Source organism: Labrus bergylta, chromosome 1 (assembly GCF_963930695.1).
Source record: "Labrus bergylta chromosome 1, fLabBer1.1, whole genome shotgun sequence".
In the NCBI taxonomy this organism is placed as follows: domain Eukaryota; kingdom Metazoa; phylum Chordata; class Actinopteri; order Labriformes; family Labridae; genus Labrus; species Labrus bergylta.
The window spans coordinates 30,747,402-30,769,629 of NC_089195.1; the positions used below are offsets into that span (position 1 = coordinate 30,747,402).

The window sequence follows — 22,228 nt, forward strand, 5'->3', positions numbered from 1 at the left end:
CAAACAAATCAAAAGGGAAACATAGAGTTTTTTTTTTTGTTTTTTTTTATGTCCACTAGTCCCAACAACTTTTCTTTCTTGTATCTGATTTTTTATATCAACTCTGACAACTTGACCTTTATAATATGTATTAATAATGCAATGCACTGATGGGGGAAGAAAACTACATTTTTGATTTAAAGAAAGTCATTTTAAGCAAACAAACAGAATCTGAAGCTCACTGTTTTCAAATAATTTTCAGCTTTGCATCCACAGGGTGATGTCACTGAAACTATGTCCGTGTTTAAAAGAGAGTCTATATGCTTTCCCTGTACATTGTATGAGGGCTTTTGTAGTTTATTGATAAGAATATTCATGTCTTTAATTGGGCTGCAGGGTGGTGCAGTGGTTAGTGGTGTATCCTCACTGGAAGTAGACTTCTGGTTCAAATCCCTCTTAGACAGGAGCCTCTCTGTGGAGTTTACATGTTCTCCTCGTGCACGCAAGCATTCAGTCTGGGTACTCCGGCTTCAACCCACAGTCCAAAGACATGCTGTTACGTTCCCCAAGATGGCTAGGGGATGAGGGGAGTAACAATAAATTAAAACCCAGGGAAAATAAATAGCAAAGTTAAAATATTAGCAAAGTTAAAATTATTTATTAACAAACTAAATCAAAATGTGCAACACAAAACAAGCTTCTTCGATAAAACACCAAACAAAAGAGAAGGCAATTCAAAACTAACACTCCAGATATAAACAATAAGGCCTGAATCGGAACACAAAGCTTCCACAGAAGGCTCACACTAAATTTGTCACTGTCAAAGACACACGCAGTCCAACGACCCACGGGCAACTGGCAGCCTCCTCTCCTGCTCTTTATAGTTTGCCCCTGATTAGTAATTAGCCACAGGTGATGCTGGGCACTCTGAGGCTGAGGAGCATCACCTGGGGAGCACACACAGGAGAGAGAGAAAACACAAACAAACGTAACACATGCTCGTTAGGTGAATTGGTTACTCTAAAAATTGCCCGTAAGTAATAATGTGAGTGTGGCTGGTTGTCTGTCTGTACATGTCAGCCCTGTGATTGACAGGTGATCAGTTCAGGGTGTACCCCGCTTCTCGTCCAATGACAGCTGGGATCAGCTCCAGCAACCCTGTGACCCCAAACTGGAAAAGTGGTAAAGATAATGGCTGGCTGGATATCTTTGATTGTAAAAAAATGCACTGTTATGATTAACCTCTTAAGTAATATAAGGCTCTAATTTATAATATCTGTATTTGTAGATCATCTTTTTAAAGGGGACATATTATGAAATATCAACTTGTACAGTGTTTCTGAACATATATCTGGTAACCTGAGTGTCTACTGACCCACAAAATGTGAAATAAATCCATCCAGTCCTTTATTTGTGGTCTGCATAAGTCTTACAACACAGAGAAAAATGCTCCGTTTCAAACGTGCTCTCCTTGTGATGTCACAGTGGGATTCTTGTTTAAAAAAAAATCCTCTCCCCTCCCCTGATATCTCCACCCATGGACTCCACCCCCAGCCTAGAACAAAACTTTTGCGCAGGTCCACCATTTTTATTCTTGCTACAGAGGAGTGATGTCTATGGGGAAAACTCAGGGGGGGGGGTCTCATTGCATTTAAAAAGACGCACACACCAAAACGGAGCGTTCTGAGAGAGCTGGTTTATACAGGGTCACAAACCTCCTCTGGTGCTTGATTCATGTTATATTTTGACCAAAGCACAGCACAGATGTTTCATTTAAGACCACAGGGGAGTGTTTGAAAAGGTAGAGAAGGGGGATCATATGTCCTCTGTAAAACAAAGTTAACTAAAAATGTTTGCATAAAACATCAAGCAAAAACACAAGCCGTTCATAAAAACAAATACAAACTCTAGCTGGCTCCTTTGTTGGATGTGCGAACACAGTGGGTGTGTTCTGACCTTTACTTTGTTCATACCTTCCTATTGCATTACACCAACAGAAAAAAAGAAAAACAGAAAAAATCTTTCGCTAGAGCCACCAGTCACCAGTCACCAGCCACCGCATACACTTCCTTTCATGGAACTGCCTTTCAGGTCTTTCTGCAAAAACAGCAGTGAGTGAAAACCACATTTAGCTTTTTCATTAAACACCAGTCTTCAGGTCACCATCACACAATGGACTGGCTGACTATTGCTCACATTGTTCTCCTGATTTTTGGTAAAAACTTAATTTCACTTTGTTTTTGAGTGAGATGCATTTAGTCCGTGTTACGCTGGACACATTTCAACCGTGTGTGTGTGTGGCTGTGTTTGTATTGCAGGAGTCGCTTCATTCAGCCATGATGGGATTTCTGCATCACTGACGGAGGTGACAGTCAGACCAGGAGACAATATCACTCTCTACTGTGACTGCAAGTTGTACCCTGGAGTCTACAACATTTGGTACAGGAACTGTTCTCATGAGAACCAGCCTTCTCTCGTTCTTAAACTTAAATACGATGCATGGAAAGACACCAGCAGTTTGCACAGCGTTTTGCAACCTCTCCCTCGTTTTCATTTTGTGAAGAACAAGTCTTCTGAGTCCTATGACCTGCTGATCATGAATGTTACAGGCTCTGATGAGGGTCTCTACTACTGCGGAACTGAGCGGTTCAAGGTGCTGGCAGAGGAAAAAATCACGACTGTATATGTTTACAGATATGGCAACATGGCAACAAGGGTGCTACTTGGTAAGTATTCTGCTCTGACTTCTATCCTGGGTTGTGTTTATGTGGGATGATTTGTTGAAATACAATATGCATACTGTTAAAATAAGGAATATCAAAAAGGTAAAGTTCCTCTGGTTATGAAACACACTGTCATTAATACTGACCATAGCCCAGTCACATGGGGAGCGCCAACCTCCATGGGCGCAAAAATGTTTTAACTGTTACACCAGTTATGTCAGAATAGCTATTCCAGGACCTGCACATAGTAAGGATGCCAAATAAGAAAGAAGAAGAAAAGGAGGGAGCTGACTTGGGCATTTTTATCCCCAACAAGAACTTGTTAAACTTATTTTAGTTTAGGCTCCAGAGGCTGATGGGAGCCAGGCAGAGAGAGAGCTAATGTTAGCCACGGGTCTAACGTAACAGGACTGATAGCATATGCATACTTTGAATTAAATCATATCCTGGAAGGTTCAAGCCATTTCTGCGGGGCGGGCCTGCAACCAGCAACAAAATTGTTGAAACTTTTACAGGAGAAGCACTGCAGCATGCAACTTTCTTTATAAAAAAAAAAAAAAGAATGAATGGCTTTTTACAGCTTTTCTCAAAACCCACTCTTGAAATTAATAATCTTATTTAAGTTTCTTATGAGAGATTTAAACTTCTAGTCCTAAAATAATTTCAACTTCCAGCTTTTATCTTTATTTTTCTTCTTATTTAGTCAACTGAAAGTACACTGTAACATGATGTGGCGACAGAGCTCTCCTGCCGAGCAGCTTTGAGCTACTTTATCAGAGGCCCGTTAAGCATTCGATGAGCCCGATTCACACCACTGTTTAATTTCACAATGTTAATGTCCCTGTGATGTTTCCCCTTTATTAAGACTTTTGCAGAGGTGTAATATGCTGAAGAAGTGAAAGAAGGGAAGACGCAGTACAGGGACGAGAGGGGATCAGCTGAGCCAACAGGAGAGCCCAGTGATGTGTGTTTGTGTGTGTATGTGGTGCTCCGTCAACGCTTTAATGAAATTGGAATTCGCAGACAGAGAGACCAATACAGCCATCGGGAAATCAACACGAATGTCTTAAGGGATAAAGAGAGTGGAGCTTCATTACGGTCCTGTTGCTCTCTGAAAAGGGCTATAGAAACGGACACAACTTTTAGTAATGCCACTCTGTCGGCTTTACTAAAGTTTAAGATTGATAAACTGATAGATAGGTTGAGTAATTCTGGGACCCAATAACAGAAACAGATGGTTTTAGTTCAGTGTTATTTATTGAATGGTACTTGAGGTGAAGGCAGAGATGGTTAGTTGAAGGGATGGTGGATGGCACGAGCTGAGAAGTCACATGAATTACCCAGAATGCTGTGATGCACACCATTGGTAAAACTAAATCCACATTCTATATTTGACCTAGCCTCCAGTGACTCCGGTGACTCCATCGGTCCACCCCATGTTGAGCCTGGTGTATCTTGGATGATGGTGTTCAGTCCAGCCATCACGGTCCTCTCCACCTTCCTGTGCCTGACTTTTGTTTATCTCTGCAGTCAGAATGCAGGTAAATACACTACAATCACTTTTTACCTGTTAAGTATAGACATTATGAATCGACTAAAATACAAATGAATCATATTGATTGTGATGGATCATTGAATGAATGAAGTCGTTGTCTAACAAGAAACCTTTTATTCATGATTCTACAGATGAAAAAGATCAAATGACTGAGAGAAGACCTGACATGGGAGAGGAAAGTACAGTGAATCAGGTAAGGACTTTCTTTGGTATTTTCATGGTCTCAGAACCATTAGACATCTTTGCAGCAGTAGAGACTCTGTACTAATGACACTCATGTTACTGTGTCTGATTACCTTTCAGGATGAAGACGCATGTTTTACCAGAGTTGTGTTCCTGGTTGCCGATGAGCAGAACAAATACATTGGCTTTGTATGAGCGGACATCACACAACCTCTACTTCAAACTTCTCACAAAGTCTTTACCTCCGAGTTCAATGACACTTTTTGTGATGTTTATCTCTTGTTTACTAATAATAGTGATTTAAAATGTGATGATTATAATAATTAGTATGATGATGTCAATAATCATTCGTATTATTATTTTTATTATTTTTGTCATCATCAGCATCATCATTTTATTATTATCATTATTATGTATTTTTTTACTAAAATTAGTATGATAGGTTTCCGTAGTATTTTATTGTTTTTGTTGTTTTCTTTGACAAAGATTCAATGTTAAGTTTTTGTTTATGTAAATTAAAATAATGTACAACATTGCTGATTTTCACCACCCTGTTTATTCCCCTACAAAGTCAGTGAATGAGACAACAAAAGCAGATTTATGCAACAATTGTCTAAGACAAGGTATTTAATTTGTTATTCATGTTATCTTTAAACATTGAAACCAAACAAATGAAAAACATTTATTCAAATAAGTGACCTACACTTTTAAAATCTACATTTAAGAACAATGTTGATTTAAATAAACTTCTTAGGGTACTGACTTTGTTCCTTTAAAGGTCACATATTATATGAAATGCACATTACCATGTTTCACTAACACTAATATCTTGTCCTAGTCTGTCTATAAACCCCATTTATGAGAAAAGTCTATCCACTCTGTCTTTTGCCTGCTCCACTTTTCAGTAAGTGTGTGCTCAAACAGGCCGTTTGGAGATTTTCCCTTCATGACATCACAAAGGGCAGTAGGGACATTCCCACAGCTAGGTGTTTGTTCTGCCCTATGAGTCTGCCTTTCCACTGTAAAAAAAGAAATAGGGCAATGTGCGAGAAAGCTCGCGTCACATCCGCGTCAGACCACGGCCCTCTGTGGTCTGATGCTGAAAATGACTTTAATATGTGACCTTTAAACAACTACGAAACATAGATTCTCCATTACCATTGACAATGCACTCAATAAAAAAAGAATCTTTAAATTACAGCAAACGATTTGACATAAAACTGTGGCTCTAAGATGTCTGTCCACAGGATCAGGACCATCAATGACTTATTTTATTCAATAGGTGATGTCTACACAATTCCTTAATCTTTGGGCTATTTCTTTGTTACTCGAGAATAAGTTGTTGAAAACCCTAAAGTGCATCCTCAAACAACATCACATTGCTGTGTTGGCAGAACCATCTACTGAATGTTAAAAATGCCCAACTAAATTAAAAGCTGAAAGCAACTTCTGTTACCATAAAACGTCAAATAAAAGCCCATCCCAATTTAAGGCACGGTCTCTTTTGCAAGCCTGGTGTTCCTGCACATTTTAAAATAAGCTATGTAAACGTTTTACCATGTGCTTTAAATAACTAAAGACAGTGCAGCAGGATGACTGAGGTGGGCTGTCTTACAATGCAAGAACACATTAGTGATTTATTATTTAACTTGTTTATCAATAACCTGATTTGGTACACATATTCTTTCTGGTGTAGGTTTATGATTTTATAGTCTTCCCCATCTTTGCTGTGCACAAATTATTTCTTTAAATAGTTAAAGGCATGTCTCATATTGATAATTGGCAATTGATATTGCCTGTCCAAAATAAAGACAGGGTCATTTAGACATAGACATATAAGCCCGTGCTATTCATTGAAGTTTTAAAGTTTGCAATCAAGTGAGTCAGGGAACATAATCACAAATTTACATCGTGTCGGATTCAGCAACATCTACAGATGTTGCACACATTAAAAGTGCATTCAAACCTCCAATTGTTCTGGAGATAAATAAAATGTTGGACTTTTAAAAACTTGGTTTGAAACCCAAAAGTTAATCCTGAGTTACAATTACTTTTCAGGAAAAGCTGGTCAAAGTCAAATCAACTAAGTCTTAGTCTAAATCTCAAACTTAGATGGAAAAAAATAAAGTCTAAGTGTTAATCTTAAGTAAAGAAAAAAACAGCCTGATGCTAAGTGTTTTTTATGAAAAGTCAGAAAAATAAAAATATCTGAAGCTAATCTGCTTCATCAGGACTGTTAAACTGTGGTAATTTTTATAATCAAAAAATGCCACTTTGTCAATTGAATACTCTTTTCAAATGTTGTTAAATCCTGATCATGCATGGAAATATAATATATTCCCAACAGTATGAAGCCCAAAAACCTCTGACCAGAAAGAAACAGAGAAAAACATGAATCCAGAGACCTATCAGAAAATAATGAATATAGCGCTAATCATTGCAAAAACATTAACATATAGGACACGTATTTCATTATAAGCATATTGACATATTTTAACTTAACCTTAAAAGATCAAACAAATGACGATTTGTGCAGCTTCTAAATCATGTTCAAGCATTGTCTCTGCTTTAGGGAAATTAAAACTCAAGTCAGCTACCAAAAATAGGCAAAACTACAAGAAATCTACAAGAAATCTACATCTAAAACCACATTTGGTATCAACCAATAATCTCAATAAGACTTAAGAAGAGAAAAGAAAGCAGCTTCAAATATAAAATAAGTTTTGTAAAAACTATCAAACTCTCTACTCAGATACTTCCAGCCCTATTCAAGCAACAGAGGGTATAATAAAGCCCACTGGCAAGTGCATTTAGGGTGTTTCAGTCCAGCATCTGCTATTTTAAATGGCTCACATCTGGGCCCAATGCATGACCCAAGTTGCAAAGGGGTTGTCTTCAGGCTCCAAAATATTAAAACGTGTGTTTTGGGTTTAACAGGAATCAAACCATTTACCGTCATCTCCAATTCTCTTTCAAAGCCAGGCACACCTACAGGCATTTTGTTTCTCTTTACACGAGATATTTCTTTGGTTATTCTTAGACCAGCTTCAGGTCACTCCTACTCATTTCAATTCTCCCATTTTACAGTGCGCCTTCCTTTGGACAGTGGAGTTATATTTGAGGCTCATAATACATTTACCACTTAGTCTGGTGCGAGTGTGCAAATGTGTGAGTTTCTGAGCAAGAGCAAGCATCAGCAAGAAAGCTCACAGTGGAAAGCCTGGCGGCAGTCTTAGGCTGGGGTTTTTAGCATGTGTAGGGCTTAAGCAGGAATTCACCTGAGGGTAAGTAGACGTGGGTAGCAGCAGTCAGCGTGTACTTGCCTTCTGGCATCCACAGAGCAGGCACAATGCAACAAGAAATATAACGACGTCAGGAGATGTGCGAAATAAGAGCTCTGTGTGTCCCAGGCCTCCATCCCAACCAACAACCCCAGGGATAGGAATAATGATGGCACAATCACTTTCTGCTGCTTCTGGACGATGGTGAACCACCATTGATCCTGACCACATCTCATTCTCCAAATGCCCATGCAAGCACAGGTGGGCGCAAGTACTTACATAATATAGGGCTTTTTGGTTCAATTTAATAAAAGCAAAGTGTCAGAGTTTCTGAAGACCACTTTGAAGCTTCTCTGGACTTGACTCGTGTTTCTTTTTGAATAGATTTTTAAGCCGTAAGGATTTCTTGCTCTTTTCTTTATCCTTGTGCTTCTCATCTCCAGTTTCATGTGGTGACGCAGGAGTCTGGATAGCACTCCTTGTAGGATGTGGATCCACCTCTGCATGCAGTCTGCTCTGGGGCAGGTTAGGTGTTGAAGCAGAGAGGCCGGTTGGGGTTGAAGCCATGGAACTGCAGGACTTCTCAAGGATTCCATCATAAACAAGCTGGCTCAATGGGCCAACAGTAATAAGGTCTGATGATGACCTCCATGGCACCTGGGAGGCAACCGTAAGGTCTGGCTGTTCAATGGGACCTTGGAACGAGCTTAATTCAGATGCTCCCATATCCTCCCTCATTACGTGTTGTCTTTGCATTTCAACTGGGACATCAGCTCTTTCCCAGAAAACCTTTCCCGAGGAGGTGTCTGTGGAGCTGTCACTGTCGTTTCTTGTCAGTCTTGGTATTCTCCGTCTTACAGAACCAGCAGACATCTCAAGATCATCTCTCAGTATCCTCCTGCTTGTTGATGGTTCCAATCCAAACCCTTGCTTCTCTGTTGATGATAGGCTATCCATTAGTGATTCAAATTTCTCTCTGTGTAACAGCTTAAAGGAAGCAGTATCTGTACCATACTCCTCCAGCTCTTCTCTGGATATCTTTCTGGATGGTATTCTGGAAGACTCCGCCATGTTGTCCATTCCTGAAGCTCTCACCGATGAATCAAGCTGGCATTCGCCTTTATTCCATGCAAGCTTTCTAGAGCCTGTGTCTATGGACATTCCCATTGAATCCCTTGTACTCCTTCTGGATACCAAGTCAAACGGATAGTCAATATCATCCCGTATCATCTTTCTTGAAGTACCGTCCATTGAAGACCCCATCATATCTCTTGATATCTTCCTAGGTGCCAAATCTGTTTTCGATTCTATTTCATTCCAAATAATCTTCCTCACATCCATAGGTAAATCACTCCTTTCTCGATATACACTCCTTGAGGCAGTGTCCTTCAATTCCCCTGTCGCATCTCTTTCTACTTTCCTGGTTGGAAATTCTGCATCCAACTCATTGGAAAGGCACTTTCTAACTGCAACGTTCAATGGAACTTCACTCCTTTCTCTGGATATCTTTCTTGATGTAGCCTCCATCAAAGACTCTTCTTGGGGATGGTAAAATGAAGGTGTTTCCAAAGAAGCATCAAACAGCTGGTCTTTTGCCATTTTCCTGCCGGAAACATCTACAGAAGCTTCAAGCTCTTCCATATAAATTTTGCAAACCGGAGATTCAACAACAGCTTCTGCTTCTTTACCCAAAGTCTTCATAATGGAGCAGTCTGGAAGCATCTCAGTTTCATCATGATAAAGCTTTTGGGAAGAACTGTCAACAGTGAGAGTAGGTAATATTTTGATCAGGGGAGATGGAGTCCTATATTCTGAGTCTGAAAACCTCTCCTCCGAGTCTCTATTAGAGAGAAAAGAGAGAAAGGAAAGGACAAGAAAAGAACAAAGAGAGGAAGACATGAGTGGTTGGCATTTGTTATATTAAACTGGGCAATTAAATATGTCGGCAGGAGACATACTGTTTCTTGAGAGTTTTAAGGAAGTGGCCTTGTTCTTCATCAAGGCACGGATAAGGGGCTCGGCTGGGGATGAGAAGGTCAGGGTCCTGAGAGATCATGGCGATCTGTGGCTGAGTGACCACACCGGGACGGCGTGACCGACATATGGTGGATCCCTGTGTTCTAGGAGAGCGTTTCAGCGGTTGAACTGGAACTGGAGGAAGGCCAAAGATAAACAAATCAGCACAACTGTTCAGCCCATACATACCAGGCAATTGTTTGTGGTAACAGTTAGAGGTGTAACCTATATGTGTATTCATTACGGTTCAGTTTATGCAGTCAAATGAAAAATTCATTTGAAGGGAGAATAAAGACAGCCACATACTGCAGTGTCCACAACCCAATCCAGGTTGCAGTAATGCTGGTAACTGTTTGCTTGCTCTGCTGTACTCCAAAATAAACAAGATATACATAGAATTATGTAGCTTTTTTCCTGTTCTACCAGACTCATATGGAACAATGACCCAAAAACAGAGATACAAACTGAACCATTACTACTGTGAACCATTACTGTAGACCCTTGTAACAATAAATGTGTCTTACTAGGGAAAGGCTGGTAGTACTAGAAACTAGATGTGCCAGATTTGTTTTGGCACCTGTGAAATAAGTTGTGAAAAACACTTGGTAACTTAGCAACTACTCTCAGGTCTTGTTTATATTCTGTTGCAATAAGTGAGCTAACCCCAAACAAGCTAGCTGTGTAGAAAATGCTAGCCCTTTTCAGTCAAAATAAGTTTTTAAGGTTATTTTAGTTTCCTCTGTACTGTTTCTAAAATTTGAAAGGGAAAGATAATATAGAAAAAAAACCTCTTCCAGCTGGCTAGCATACTTTGTACTAACTAGCATCCAGCAAATGTTCAGGAAGAAATATTGGACTAACAGGACATTAAGTTCAAACTGTTTTTTATCAAGAGGCATTTTTGCCTTTGACTACTGGTTGTAACATCATGTGTGGTTTTCTGTGTAAAAAACAATTAGTTATGTCAAGGACTCACCATATTTGAACATGATTTAATACTATTTGGACACCAATGGATATCAACGGTGAAAGAAAGAATCAATAATTAATTGTAAATTGTATTTACCTGGCATCTGTGGTAATATTGGAGAAGTAGGATCTTCTAACAGATCCTCTATAGATCCATGGATAGAGCTATGGCATGAAAAAGGTGGTTGGAGCACTCGAGGTAATGGAAGAGCAACTGGTTCTGTGTAGAGTTTAGCTGTGAGGTTTGCTAGACCAGGATTCCTAATAATGGGGAAGCCACAGAGACGCTCCATCTGCGACCACCGATGAAGGCGCTCACGTAGACAGGCTGTTACCTCAGACAAGGCATTCCTTTAGGAGATACAAAGACCTTTATGACATATGTTGCACTCTTTCTGTGAGTCGCACACAAACCTTGCATAAGTAGTTTTTTTGCGACTCACTTTGCCTCCAAGATCTTTTGGTCAACTTGGTCTAGAGATGAGCTATGGGCTACATGGAGAGTCCCAAGCACAGAACTCCTCTTCTTCTTGATCCTCTCTGCCTGCAAACAGGTATAGGTGCTGTTGAGTTGCAATTACTTGCTCAAGTTTTCATTGCAGTCACTCTTATTACCATTATTGTGATTGTCATATGTCTCCACTTTCATCAATTACCTCTTCCTTGGCAGTGGTAAGTTGTAGTTCTGCACCATGCCGCTTGACATTGTAGTACTGAACCTCTACCTCGTGGGTCAGCTGCAGCCACTGTTGAAGTGCTTCTGAGGCAGTCCAGCTGGCATTCACATCCTTTTCCGCTTGCTTAAGTGCACTAAGGACCTGAGGGGATGGCATCAGTCAATGTTACAGATCAATTTGAAATCCTTAAAACATTCCAAAGCTTGACAAAAATCGTGTGCAACTTTTGTTAAGCTGCATCCTCCATTTGTATGGTAGTAGTCAATCTACCTGCTCTAGTTCTTCCTCTGCAAATCGAAGGCGGCTGAGTTCGCTGACAGCTCCTTGCCTCAGCCTGTGCAGACGATGAGCCTCCTCCTGCGCCCCCATGATCTCATCCCTCATCTTTTCCTCCAGGTTCTGTTTCTCCTCTGCAACATTTCGTTTTTCTTCCTGGGCTCGCTCCAGCCTGAGAAAGTGAAATAATGTAAGTGCGTTCCAACAAAACAAAGACAACTCAATAATGTACAGAGGGAAAGAGTTGCTATTCTTTAATACTTACTGTTCCTGTAGGTCTAAGAGACTCTGTTCAGCCCTCTGCAGACTTTCCAAATCTTTTATCATCCTCGATACGTGGATTTTGCTGGCTTTGTTTTGGGCCTGGGCAAACCAGCAGCCTCCAATTCCCATTACCACTGATACAATCAGCAGCAGGTCCTTCATGTAGTTATGAGGGGGACCTATAGTGGAATAGAAGTTCATGGTTATTTATTTTGGATGGACTAGCATTGTATCATAGGGGCCTGTATCCACTAATTACTTTTTTGTACTGGCTGTGCTCACAATCTCAGTTTCAGGGAGCTTCGCACCATGATTTACTGTTGCTAGGTCATGAAAATTGGCTCACTGCACTTCTATTTAGCTCAGTAGTAACTGCAAGGTTTGTTTTAAGATGCTTTGTATGCTTATAATATGCTGCTATGGAAATTCCACCACGAAAACATAAAAATGTAAAGGATTTGTGTCCTGTCATATACAGCAGCTGTAGAAAACCTGGAAATTGTACCCTCGAAAAGACAAGTCAGATTTGTTTTTCCTCCACCATTCTTGTTGACAAAGTTGATATCAGAAGTCCTGCCCCTTCCTGATTGGATTTCTTTTCTCTTGGTCAGGGAGAAGTGACATTGACAAGCACGACGGTGTTCATAAAGAGAGCACTGTGAGCGCAGCAACGAAGAACAGCTAATGCCCGGGGTGTTCTTGTGCTAAGGCTGCTGAGCACTGAAAACACTAAACTACATTTGTTGTGTATAGAAAAATTGGTATAAAAATCTGTGTTTGCGGACAGTATAAACTAAAATGACAAACCAACTGGATCTGATTGGGATGACATATTGGCACTTCCCTTTGGAGGATTTCTTGACACGTTTAACACCAAGGAGACCCTGCTGAGACCCAATATCTCACTGGAGGGATTATATATCCATCTGGCCTGGGAATCCAAGGGATCCCCCAGGGCTAACTGGGAAATGATGCTACCGAGACGGAAATCTAGGCTGACTTTCTTGGCCTAATTCAACCACAACCTAGCTCTGCATGAGCCAAAAATTACTGAACATAAAAAAAAAAAAATGCCTCTGAATTACGTGGCTCAAATTACATCTCCTCTCTTTATGGACCCCTCATAACTTGAAAATACTAAATGTGCCACACAAGAGCTCATCTGGGTAAGACATTGGGTGCATGTCTGTAGCTGTCCATCAACTACAGACAAAATGTAGTAGGAACTAAAAGACATGGAACAAGGACATTAGATTAAGTAATGAGGATTTGGTCTTACGTGTAGGTGGTCCAAACAGAACAACATCCAGAGCTTTGATGTTGAGTTTCTGCTTATCCCTCTGGTCCTGAACTCTCAGCTGTCCACTCAGGAATGAAGGCTCATTAGCTGCAATCCTGCACACAGATGTAATAGGCAGCTCAGTGTGTTGATTTGAACAACAGCTGAATTGTTTGAACAGTGGCTCACTTTAACAACAGCACACAAGAGAATAGGTCTCCATTGACTTTAACACTGTCATTGGATATTCTCACCTTGGAAGTGTGTTTCCATTGACCTTAAAATCTTTGAAGTTCTTCTCATATTGTGGCAACTCAACAAACTCCTTCAGCCAGCGCAGCACGTCATCTTGAGTCCAGTTGTGTACTAGGAAGTTATAGAAGGAAAAAAGAAGGTTAAACAAAGAAGAGCTGTAAAAAGACACACACTTACTCTTTCTCCCTCTGTCTTTATCCCCATACAAACTAACAGAGACAGAAAGTGCACCAACATAGACTGTAAAGAAACATGGACTTGGTCTCAGTGAAGTCACCCATTGGTTTTTATAGAGTTGTTTTGAAGCCCAACGATGGCTGGGGCCATATTGGAAATGCAATTATAGGGACATCCAAAAGGTCTCCTATGCAGTTCTTCTTTTTCAAAACACAGAGGCACAAAGAAGGGAAACCAACCTTCTCTAAGTCTAACAGTGCAGACACACCCAAACTCACTCAGACACACACTCACTTTCTCTTCAGCTGGACTCCAGCTGAGATGTTTCTTCACTTTTTTCGGAAATGCAAGTTTCATCAACAGCCCATGGATCCATTTCTTAGCTTTCTGTTGGTGCATTTCATTTGATCTTGGAATTTAAAAATTCAGAGCTGCCGACCTTATGTGATCGGGAACGCCCCCCTGAAGTCGGAATTTGGACTTTGAAACTTTCAGTAGCCCGAGCTTAAATCCAACATGGCTGCTACGTGCATCAACAGTAATGTTTAAGCTGTACACTATTCTGTTTTCAAGCAACTTTGAACTCTGATACCCATAGTATCGTGCAAGTTCTGTCTGTGGACATGTCATGTTATTTTAGTGCACAAACTATCACGTAGTGTGTCGTTATGACCAGGTATAAGTTAACAAAACAAAGGTACTGCTGGAGGCTTCCATGTTGCTTGTCCGACTTGTTGCCAATTTGCAACTGAAACGCGGTTGACTCAGGTGTGACGTCATTCCCAGCTTTGAGTTCAGAGATTAATGGACTGCACCAACAGGTTTAAAGATATAGATACTCCAGGCTTTGGGATAAGTGATGAAAAAGGATCAATTTCAATTTGTCTGATAGTTTTGAGATCTCATCTCACACCCACAAACACACACACACACACACACACACACACACACACACACACACACACACACACACACACACACACACACAAAGAAACACCTTCAGACGACTTCCAGCCCCTCCAGAGCTCCTCAACCGTGATGTGCTGGTCTTCCCTGTGCAAGTTGCTGTGTTTGTTGGTCTGTTGCTGCTTCATGTCTTCAATGATGAACTGCAAAGAAATAGAGGGACAGGAGGAAGAGGTGAACAAGTTATTGGTAAGGCAAGGCAAGGCAAGTTTATTTATATAGCACATTTCAACAACAAGGCAATTCAAAGTGCTTCACACAAAACATCTAAAGCATCATGACAGAGGAAAGAAAAGAAACATTAAAATAGAAAATTAAAAAATCACTGAAATTATTCAATCTGAACATATGTTCAAATAAAAATAATTTAAATGAAATTAATTGAAATAAATAAAGTAAAAATATAAAAAGAGTTAAAAGTTACAGTGCAGAGTTCAAATTTAAAATCTTTTAAATCTGTTTAATGAACGGCAGCTGTAAACAGGTGTGTCTTCAACGAGTAGCGAGTTTGGGGTCGAAGCACCTATAGACTCAGATTCTCAACCTTTCAGCCTAAAATAAAGTGGGTGTTATGTTCTTGGAATTCAACCCAGGAAAAAGGAGTGGGTGTTTTGAGACTTCATTTATTTTGGATGCACCCAGAAGCAAGCTTGTGTATCACAAACTTCGGCGATTACTTGTGTGTGTGAGTGAGTGTGTTGTTGCTATCTTGGAATGTGTTCTTGGCCGTAAACGGAGGCTTCATAAGATGGCTGGAGGAATCTTGGGGTTACGTGCTGATCAGCCCCAGCCTGTCCCCTCCCGTCTCTATGGCTACCGCAACTTGAGCCCCTGGATACTGTGTCCCTGAACTACATTCTAAACGGCCAATTCTGGATTTAATACCAATGTCACACACACTCTTTGAAAATAAAATACTTCAAACTTTACATAAAAAAAGAAAACATGACACACATGGACCAAAATTCCAAAAATGCCTTCCCTGCCGCAAATATGTCTTTAAGCACATGTGCAGAGCGATATGTAGGGATGAAAGACACCTCTCAATCAGTGGTGGTCATGACGTTTTTGACTGGGGTGGCCAAACGAGGGCACTGACTTTTGCAGGGGTGGCCTGACGTTTTTTGTGCACACACAAGTGAATAGCATTTATTTACCATTTCCATCTTCACTTATTATATTTATATTGTTAATATTAAAGTGATAAACTTATGTTATATTCCTGTTTAGGTTTTCTTAACTGTAAAATAAATATCCTAGGGGTGTCCCTGACTAAGGATTTACATAGTCAAATCTGATTGGTCTGATTTTGCCTGTAGTCAACTGATCATTGAATGTGTGTTTTTTTTTTAATTCAAACACATGTCCAGACATCCATAAAGATTCACGGATTGATTCAAATTTGCCACTACTGTTCCTGACTTCCCACTGTATTTTCTGTAAAAGAGATTTTTTTTTTTCAATTGCGTTTTTTCAAAGCTTACTACATCAAAATGACGGCTTCACTCTGACAGTTCGATTGACACCTAATTTAGCAAATTAAGACAATAGACTGTAAAATACTAATAGAAGACGTCACCAATCTGTTACGACAAGGGGCTTTAAGCCTCTTGACAAACTACATTCAAAGTGTTGATAAGTCGTTATTTATTATAGACTATGGTAAGGCTTTGAGAGGAGAAAACAGGCAAATCTATGTGAATTACACACTTAGCTCCCTCATATAGCTCTGATGGAATTGGCAGTGGGACGAGGCTCTTTCGAATTAATCGTTTAATATTCAAGGACTCAGAAAGCTGTAAGTCTAAAGATGTGTGTCCAATGCCCCAATTAATAGAACTGAGAAAAATAAATTTGCCAAATTGAAAAGCAAAGAAAGCCACGTGCAGCATTGGTGATAATTGGTGCTCTGTAAAATAAGTTAGATACTTGTATCAAGTTTTGAACTATTTATAGTGATTTGTTTTATTTGTACAAATCTGAATTTGAACAGGGATATTTCCTCTTTGTATTTTCATAATGTACCAAGTGTCAATCTCCTCAGGTTTGTTGAGAAATCTCAAATTAGTAGCTGAAGAAAAAAGGAAGAAAGATTCATTCAACATTAAGACTTAAGTAACACTCTTATGTATGACTATGAAGGTCACCACAAACCAAGTTTGTCACAGAGCCAGAAGTGAAGTTATACCGGTGCTATCATTAGTAGCACTTGACTCTCCTGCCAGCCAGCACACCTGTTGGTCGACTGCTTTTCCCCTTTCTGTCTTTCATGCAATAAACAAACATACACACAAACCACATCAGCTTCAATAAATGGGTGAATATTTAATGAAGTGTGAACTTTGTACCTCCTTACTCTCCTCCACTTCGATCTCGCCGTCTTGGTCATCGTCAATCTTCTGATGGATAGTGCGCAGGGCCTCCAGGCTGAAGCGGTCAGCCTCGCTCATACACGGGGGATACACCACCATGCAAGGGTCTGCATGAGACAGGACGGCAAAGATATTAGAGCAATCTTCATTTCACTTAACTTACCCATGGAGTGATATCCATGGTACAAACAGCTTCCTGTGATCTCAAGATCAAGAATTTAGATGTTTGTTTATGAACTCATAAAAGAAATAGCTTTGTCTCGACCGCCATCAGTGAGATTAACAGTCATTACAATATACCTCTGATGTTAGAGAAGCAACTTTCTGCAGTTTAATTTGACTTTTAATGGATTTCTGCTGATTGTACCTTGTTACCTTGTTTACCTTGTTTTAACTGAGAGCACATTTCTATCTTGTTTTTATTTACCATGTCTTCACTTTGTCTGATGGTATATTCTTATTTAATCTCACTTAACCTATATTAAGTGATCTTTCATCTTTATCTTGTCTTTTGGATTATTAAGTATTGAGCACTGGTGTCACTTTACCAAGTCTTGTCTTGTGCTGTTGATTGTGAAGGGAGGCCAACTCACTCACTGTAAACCAAATCTACCTTTACAAATAGTCAAACCAATCACAGGACAACCAACAGGGTAAAACCAATCCTACCTTTAAAAGCAGATAGGAAATGATCATGTTATTGTGTCTTTCTTTTATTTTTTTAACTGCTGTGATAGCGTTAGCTTGTTTACCGCCTTCTTGGCTTCGGTAAACTACACCTACACTACATGATGACACACCGGTTTCTGTCATCTATCGAGCTGAGTCAGAGTCCGCTTTTGTCTCTATGACTCTAGTTTTGGTTTTTCAAGGAGCTGCAGGGACTTGGGGTCAAAGGTCTGCTAGCAAAACCACTATCTAAGCAAGCTCCTGTGACAGTTCTATCTCCTCTCCTACGACGTGGGAGCAAAGCTACAGGAAAGAGTGACTTCAGGGTCAAAGGTCAAAGGTTAAGTCTTATCTCTTATGTAAATCATACAAATGGTTTCCAAAATAGTGGCATGATTCACCTCATGGGTAGTTTCTTGTGTGGTGCAAATCCTCTTGCAGCCAGTCTGCACGCAGGACCAAATGTATTCTGGTGTAAAATAATCCTATGACTCACTCGGGCCTCTTTACTGCTAGAAAACCAAATGTGTTTGGAGAAGGCTTCTCCGGATGCAGAACGAGGAATGCAAAGTGCAAAACATCCGCCTGACGTATAAATTAGATGACAGATGTCACATGTTTGCTGAGGGATTATTAATGGCAAATAATTAATAAGAAAAAATTTGCATCAACTCTAAACATTAGGTTTTCCCCAAAATGTATCCCAAAGCCAGGAGCTGTATCTGTATACCTACAGAAAGTAAAGACTTGGATCTGTAGGTTGTTGGTGAGACATTTCCCAACAGTGAAGAGACACCTCAGATGAGTTATCAAATATCAATGGTGCATGCAAAGTCCAGCTGAAGAGTGTGTGTGTGTGTGTAGTGTGTGTCAGTGTTGGTGTCCCAATAGAGCCTCCACCTTTGACCTGAGTTTAACCCTCTCCACAGGTGAGCTGATGCTATTGGGGTACTGGGCTAAAGGGCTGAAGCACAGAGCAGATGGTATCTGCTGGGTATTGTGGTCAAACTGTCAGAATAAAAACCCTTTGAATGTCCTGAAGGTTTTTTGGAAGCAAATTCATAAAACTCCAAACTACAATTATGCCTTATATTTAATAAATTAAAAAACATTGTTTTCCTATGGTACAGTGTGCTTGTCGAGTTCTTTTAGCGGTTTTTGGGCATGGGTAAAAGTTTAAAAATGTTCAACTTTTCAACTCACAAAGTTCATCCATGTCCATTTTAACCGAAGCATCCGATCAAATGAAGTAGGAGTTCATACATTCGCTTTTCATTACATTTCCCATCCTCGTTTAGCAGCAAAGCAACAGTGAGTTGCTATGTTTATGTTTGCTCGATTCCTTTATTTGGTGGTCTGTACGCCCACGTAGCCCCGCCCCACAGGCGCTCCCAGCTGGGTTTTTCTCTAGGCCCATATCAGTCATGCCCCTTATTATGCATAACTCCTATCCTTCTCAAAATCATATTAAAAAACTGTATGTACCAATAAAGTCATTAGTATTTTATACCAAATTCATTTGTAAAAGCAGGCGATAAACATGTTTATTTCTGCTGTTAAAATAGACATTTTAACATTGGTGTCTATGTGACTTCCAAGGCTTTTGCAGCCAGCCTCTAGTGGACACTTAAGGAACTGCAATTTTTAGCACTAGTATTTTCTTAATTTTTTCAAAACTGGAGATTGTCACTTAACAACCCTAAAGTTCCTCACAGGAGCTTTAAAAAGACAGGTGTGTTAATGTTTTAACAGACAGTCCTTCCTGTTAAAACACCATGAACATTGTTATCTCTGTAGCTTGTTGTTTGTTAGCCATAAAAACACCAAATGAAGAAGAGTCATAGAAATTCATAATGAATACATAAGGTCCTGGATTGGACTGGGACCGTCTTATTTTTTAACTCTGTGTCCCGAGTCCCCACAAATATCTATAAAACACTGATATGTCCCGGTTTTGAAAAGTCCTAGGTTTTAACCAACACAAACACTACACCATGCTTGCTCACTTATTTGTCTGGATAAATGTCGATCAACGTCATTGCCAAGGCTGTTGTTGTTTTAACCAATAGAGAAACAGCACTAATGCACCACGAGTCAAAGTTTAATACTGATTTGTCTGTATGTGTGTCAATCACTCTAGTGGTTGCGGCTGCCACTTAGCTAGATCACTCATCATGCTAACAGGACCTGCTGAGTGACGACAGGTAGGCTAGCTGTCATGCTGAAAAAAGGAAGTCAGCATCTTCCTACAAGCTTCGGCAGAACTACAGCTTAATTTGAAAAGTATGAGGCAATGAATGTGATACGTTTTGGACACACTCCAAGTGTCCATTTTCAGTCGCACACAGGGGAAATGTCAACATGCAGAGCCATATTATAAGAAGCTAACGCAAACGGTGGGTACAGGCCGGTGACAAACTTTAACGGGCTGCTCGGGAGGGCACCTTGTGGGACCAGTGCAGGTCGACACATGTGGGTGCGGTAAAATTAGTGTCCCGATTTGAAGGCTTGAAAATATGGTCACCCTATAAATACATGGAAACTGAAGCAACAAAGATTACACTTTAAACAGCAGTATATAGCCATTTGAGAAGGTCTGAATAGGATGTTTTTTTGGGGTTTTTTTTATCATACAGGTGGGAGATATTATCTAGCTTCTCTATTTGATTAAGTCTTCCTTTCTCATGTTTCGACACCTCATGCAGCCGCACACAAGCCTACCAGTTGGGTCGTAAGCAGCGCCCCCTCCGGGAAAGCTGAAACCCTGGAAGTCCACGGCGCCCTGCGCTGCCACAAGGAGCGCTGCTGGGAAAACGAGGAGCAGCAGAAGGGACAGAGGCAACATCTCAGATTGATTGATAATACCCTCGTCCACGAGTTTGGAAATTCAAACAAAACAGATGAAGCAGGGACATGTGCCGCACCGCGTCCTCGGACCGGAGTGTCAGTCTGGGCAAAGTGTTAAGCGATCTGTTGCTATTATGGGTACAGCCAAAACGAGATGTGATAGCCTTCTGATGATTCACTTCAGAAATTAGGCAAGCGGTGGGATATATAGCCCACTAGTGCAGCTCTGTAATGTGTGAAGGCAAACAAAATCTCTAGAACGTTGGCATCCACAAAAAAAGAAACCTCCTATAGGAAATAGTATTCCGAAAAAATGGCAAAATTATAAATCCACTTCAGGCCAAATAAAAAGTAGATTTAAAAAAGCCTTCTGGTTCATCCATAGCTGACAAAAACAAAATCCAGTGTTTAAACCACGGGCTCAGCAGAAGATCTCCAGAAACAACTCTAGGAGCGCCTGGAGACCCCCAAGATGGTGATTAAATAGAAAAGCAACATGTAGAGCTTGAATCCAACTCGTGTCCAGTTGGAGCTTGTTTAGTCTCTGCTTCTGGTTTCTTTATAATGTGTCTACTGCTCTGTTTTCTTCTCTGTCACCACTTTCCCAACAGCCAGGGACGTCGAGGTGTGACGCTCTTACTGGGAACTGACTGACTGTCTCTCTCTCTATCTCTTGCTCTCCCTCTCTCCCTCCCTCTCTCTTTCTCTCTCTCTAGCAACAGGGATTTAACATTGCTCGTCTTCCAATCGATGAGCCAGTGACCTCTATATGCTGATTTTGGATAAGCTTATAGTCTATCATTTGTAACAAAACAGAGCTCATTATGAATAACATTGACCTGGCAACAGTGGCAGAAAAAAACAGGCAGAAACCTCGAGTAGAACCAGACTTATTGGCGTTCAGGCGTCTGCAACCGGATCAATTAAAGCCCCCTTTAAACCTCACTATGGGAAGAATTAGGCGTATTTATTCCAGGAATAGTGTGTCATATGGCAAGTCATGGCCAGGCAGTCTGGGTCAGACAGTTGTATACTTGTTCACAGGTCTTCCAGCTATGCAGCGGGACTTAGTAATTGTTTGTCCACCTGTTCACGGGCTGTCCAATGATGTCTAAATGTGGCTTACAGTTTCCTTAACATGCATGAACAGAAAAGGGTAAAAAAAAGAAGAAGCAGTGTGGCCCATCTTTATCTTTTAGTGGAAATGTCAAAGAGTGTGACAGACACAAACAGACCAAAGGATTGCAGCACATGCATGCAAGAAACCCACACGCACACAAACACACAGAGTGACAGTGTCAGGTTTCATTCCAGCAATTTGGCTTTCAGTTTAAAAATAGAGGGGCAGATTTCGACCTCTACCCTGTGGGGCATGCTCAAGTAAGTGGCATGTATCCAATAAGAGCTCTGCAAGGATCTGAGTCAGAATACAGCATAAAGTGTAAATCAAGTCCTGAAGCTTCATTCATATGAGGCTCATTAATAATGAAGCAATATTCAATACAATACTCCATGACATGAACAGATACAAAAGGTTTTCCACAAAGTCACTTTAGGCTTAAAAGGAGGGTCTGTTGTTGAGCTATGATGATTTTTATTTTTTTGTACTAAATTCTGTTTTTTTACACTACACAAACATGACCTGTGGACAAACATTAGCGGAGAGATGACAGAGTGGGGCTGCTACATAGGAGGAGTGCCAGAGCTGTTAAGGCAGGGGTGTCCAAAGTGCGGCCCGAG

The 22,228-nt window shown here is 40.4% G+C and overlaps 1 protein-coding gene across 1 annotated transcript; it reads right to left on the reverse strand.

Annotated features, from left to right (window-relative positions):
* Nucleotides 1-5,134: 5,134 nt before the first annotated feature.
* LOC109992804 (stromal interaction molecule 2-like) lies at nt 5,135-21,121 on the reverse strand. Its single transcript, XM_065959056.1, has 12 exons — nt 20,363-21,121; nt 16,949-17,079; nt 14,632-14,743; nt 13,457-13,568; nt 13,203-13,318; nt 11,925-12,102; nt 11,654-11,831; nt 11,363-11,524; nt 11,150-11,250; nt 10,804-11,057; nt 9,680-9,872; nt 5,135-9,561 (listed from the first exon to the last, which is right to left on the reverse strand). Exons 1-12 carry the CDS (start codon nt 20,484-20,486, stop codon nt 8,043-8,045), a joined length of 3,180 nt encoding a protein of 1,059 aa, XP_065815128.1. The 5' UTR covers nt 20,487-21,121; the 3' UTR covers nt 5,135-8,042.
* Nucleotides 21,122-22,228: the final 1,107 nt, after the last annotated feature.

What these genes read in the sequence shown, in the direction of transcription:
- LOC109992804 (XM_065959056.1), bottom strand. Translation starts at nt 20,486, where the DNA reads ATGTTGCCTCTGTCCCTTCTGCTGCTCCTCGTTTTCCCAGCAGCGCTC. An exon ending in AAGTGGAGGAGAGTAAGGAG is followed by an intron (nt 14,744 to 16,948) that starts GTACAAAGTTCA and finishes ATTTCTTTGCAG; the next exon opens with TTCATCATTGAAGACATGAA. An exon ending in CTCTTAGACCTACAGGAACA is followed by an intron (nt 11,832 to 11,924) that starts GTAAGTATTAAA and finishes TCACTTTCTCAG; the next exon opens with GCTGGAGCGAGCCCAGGAAG.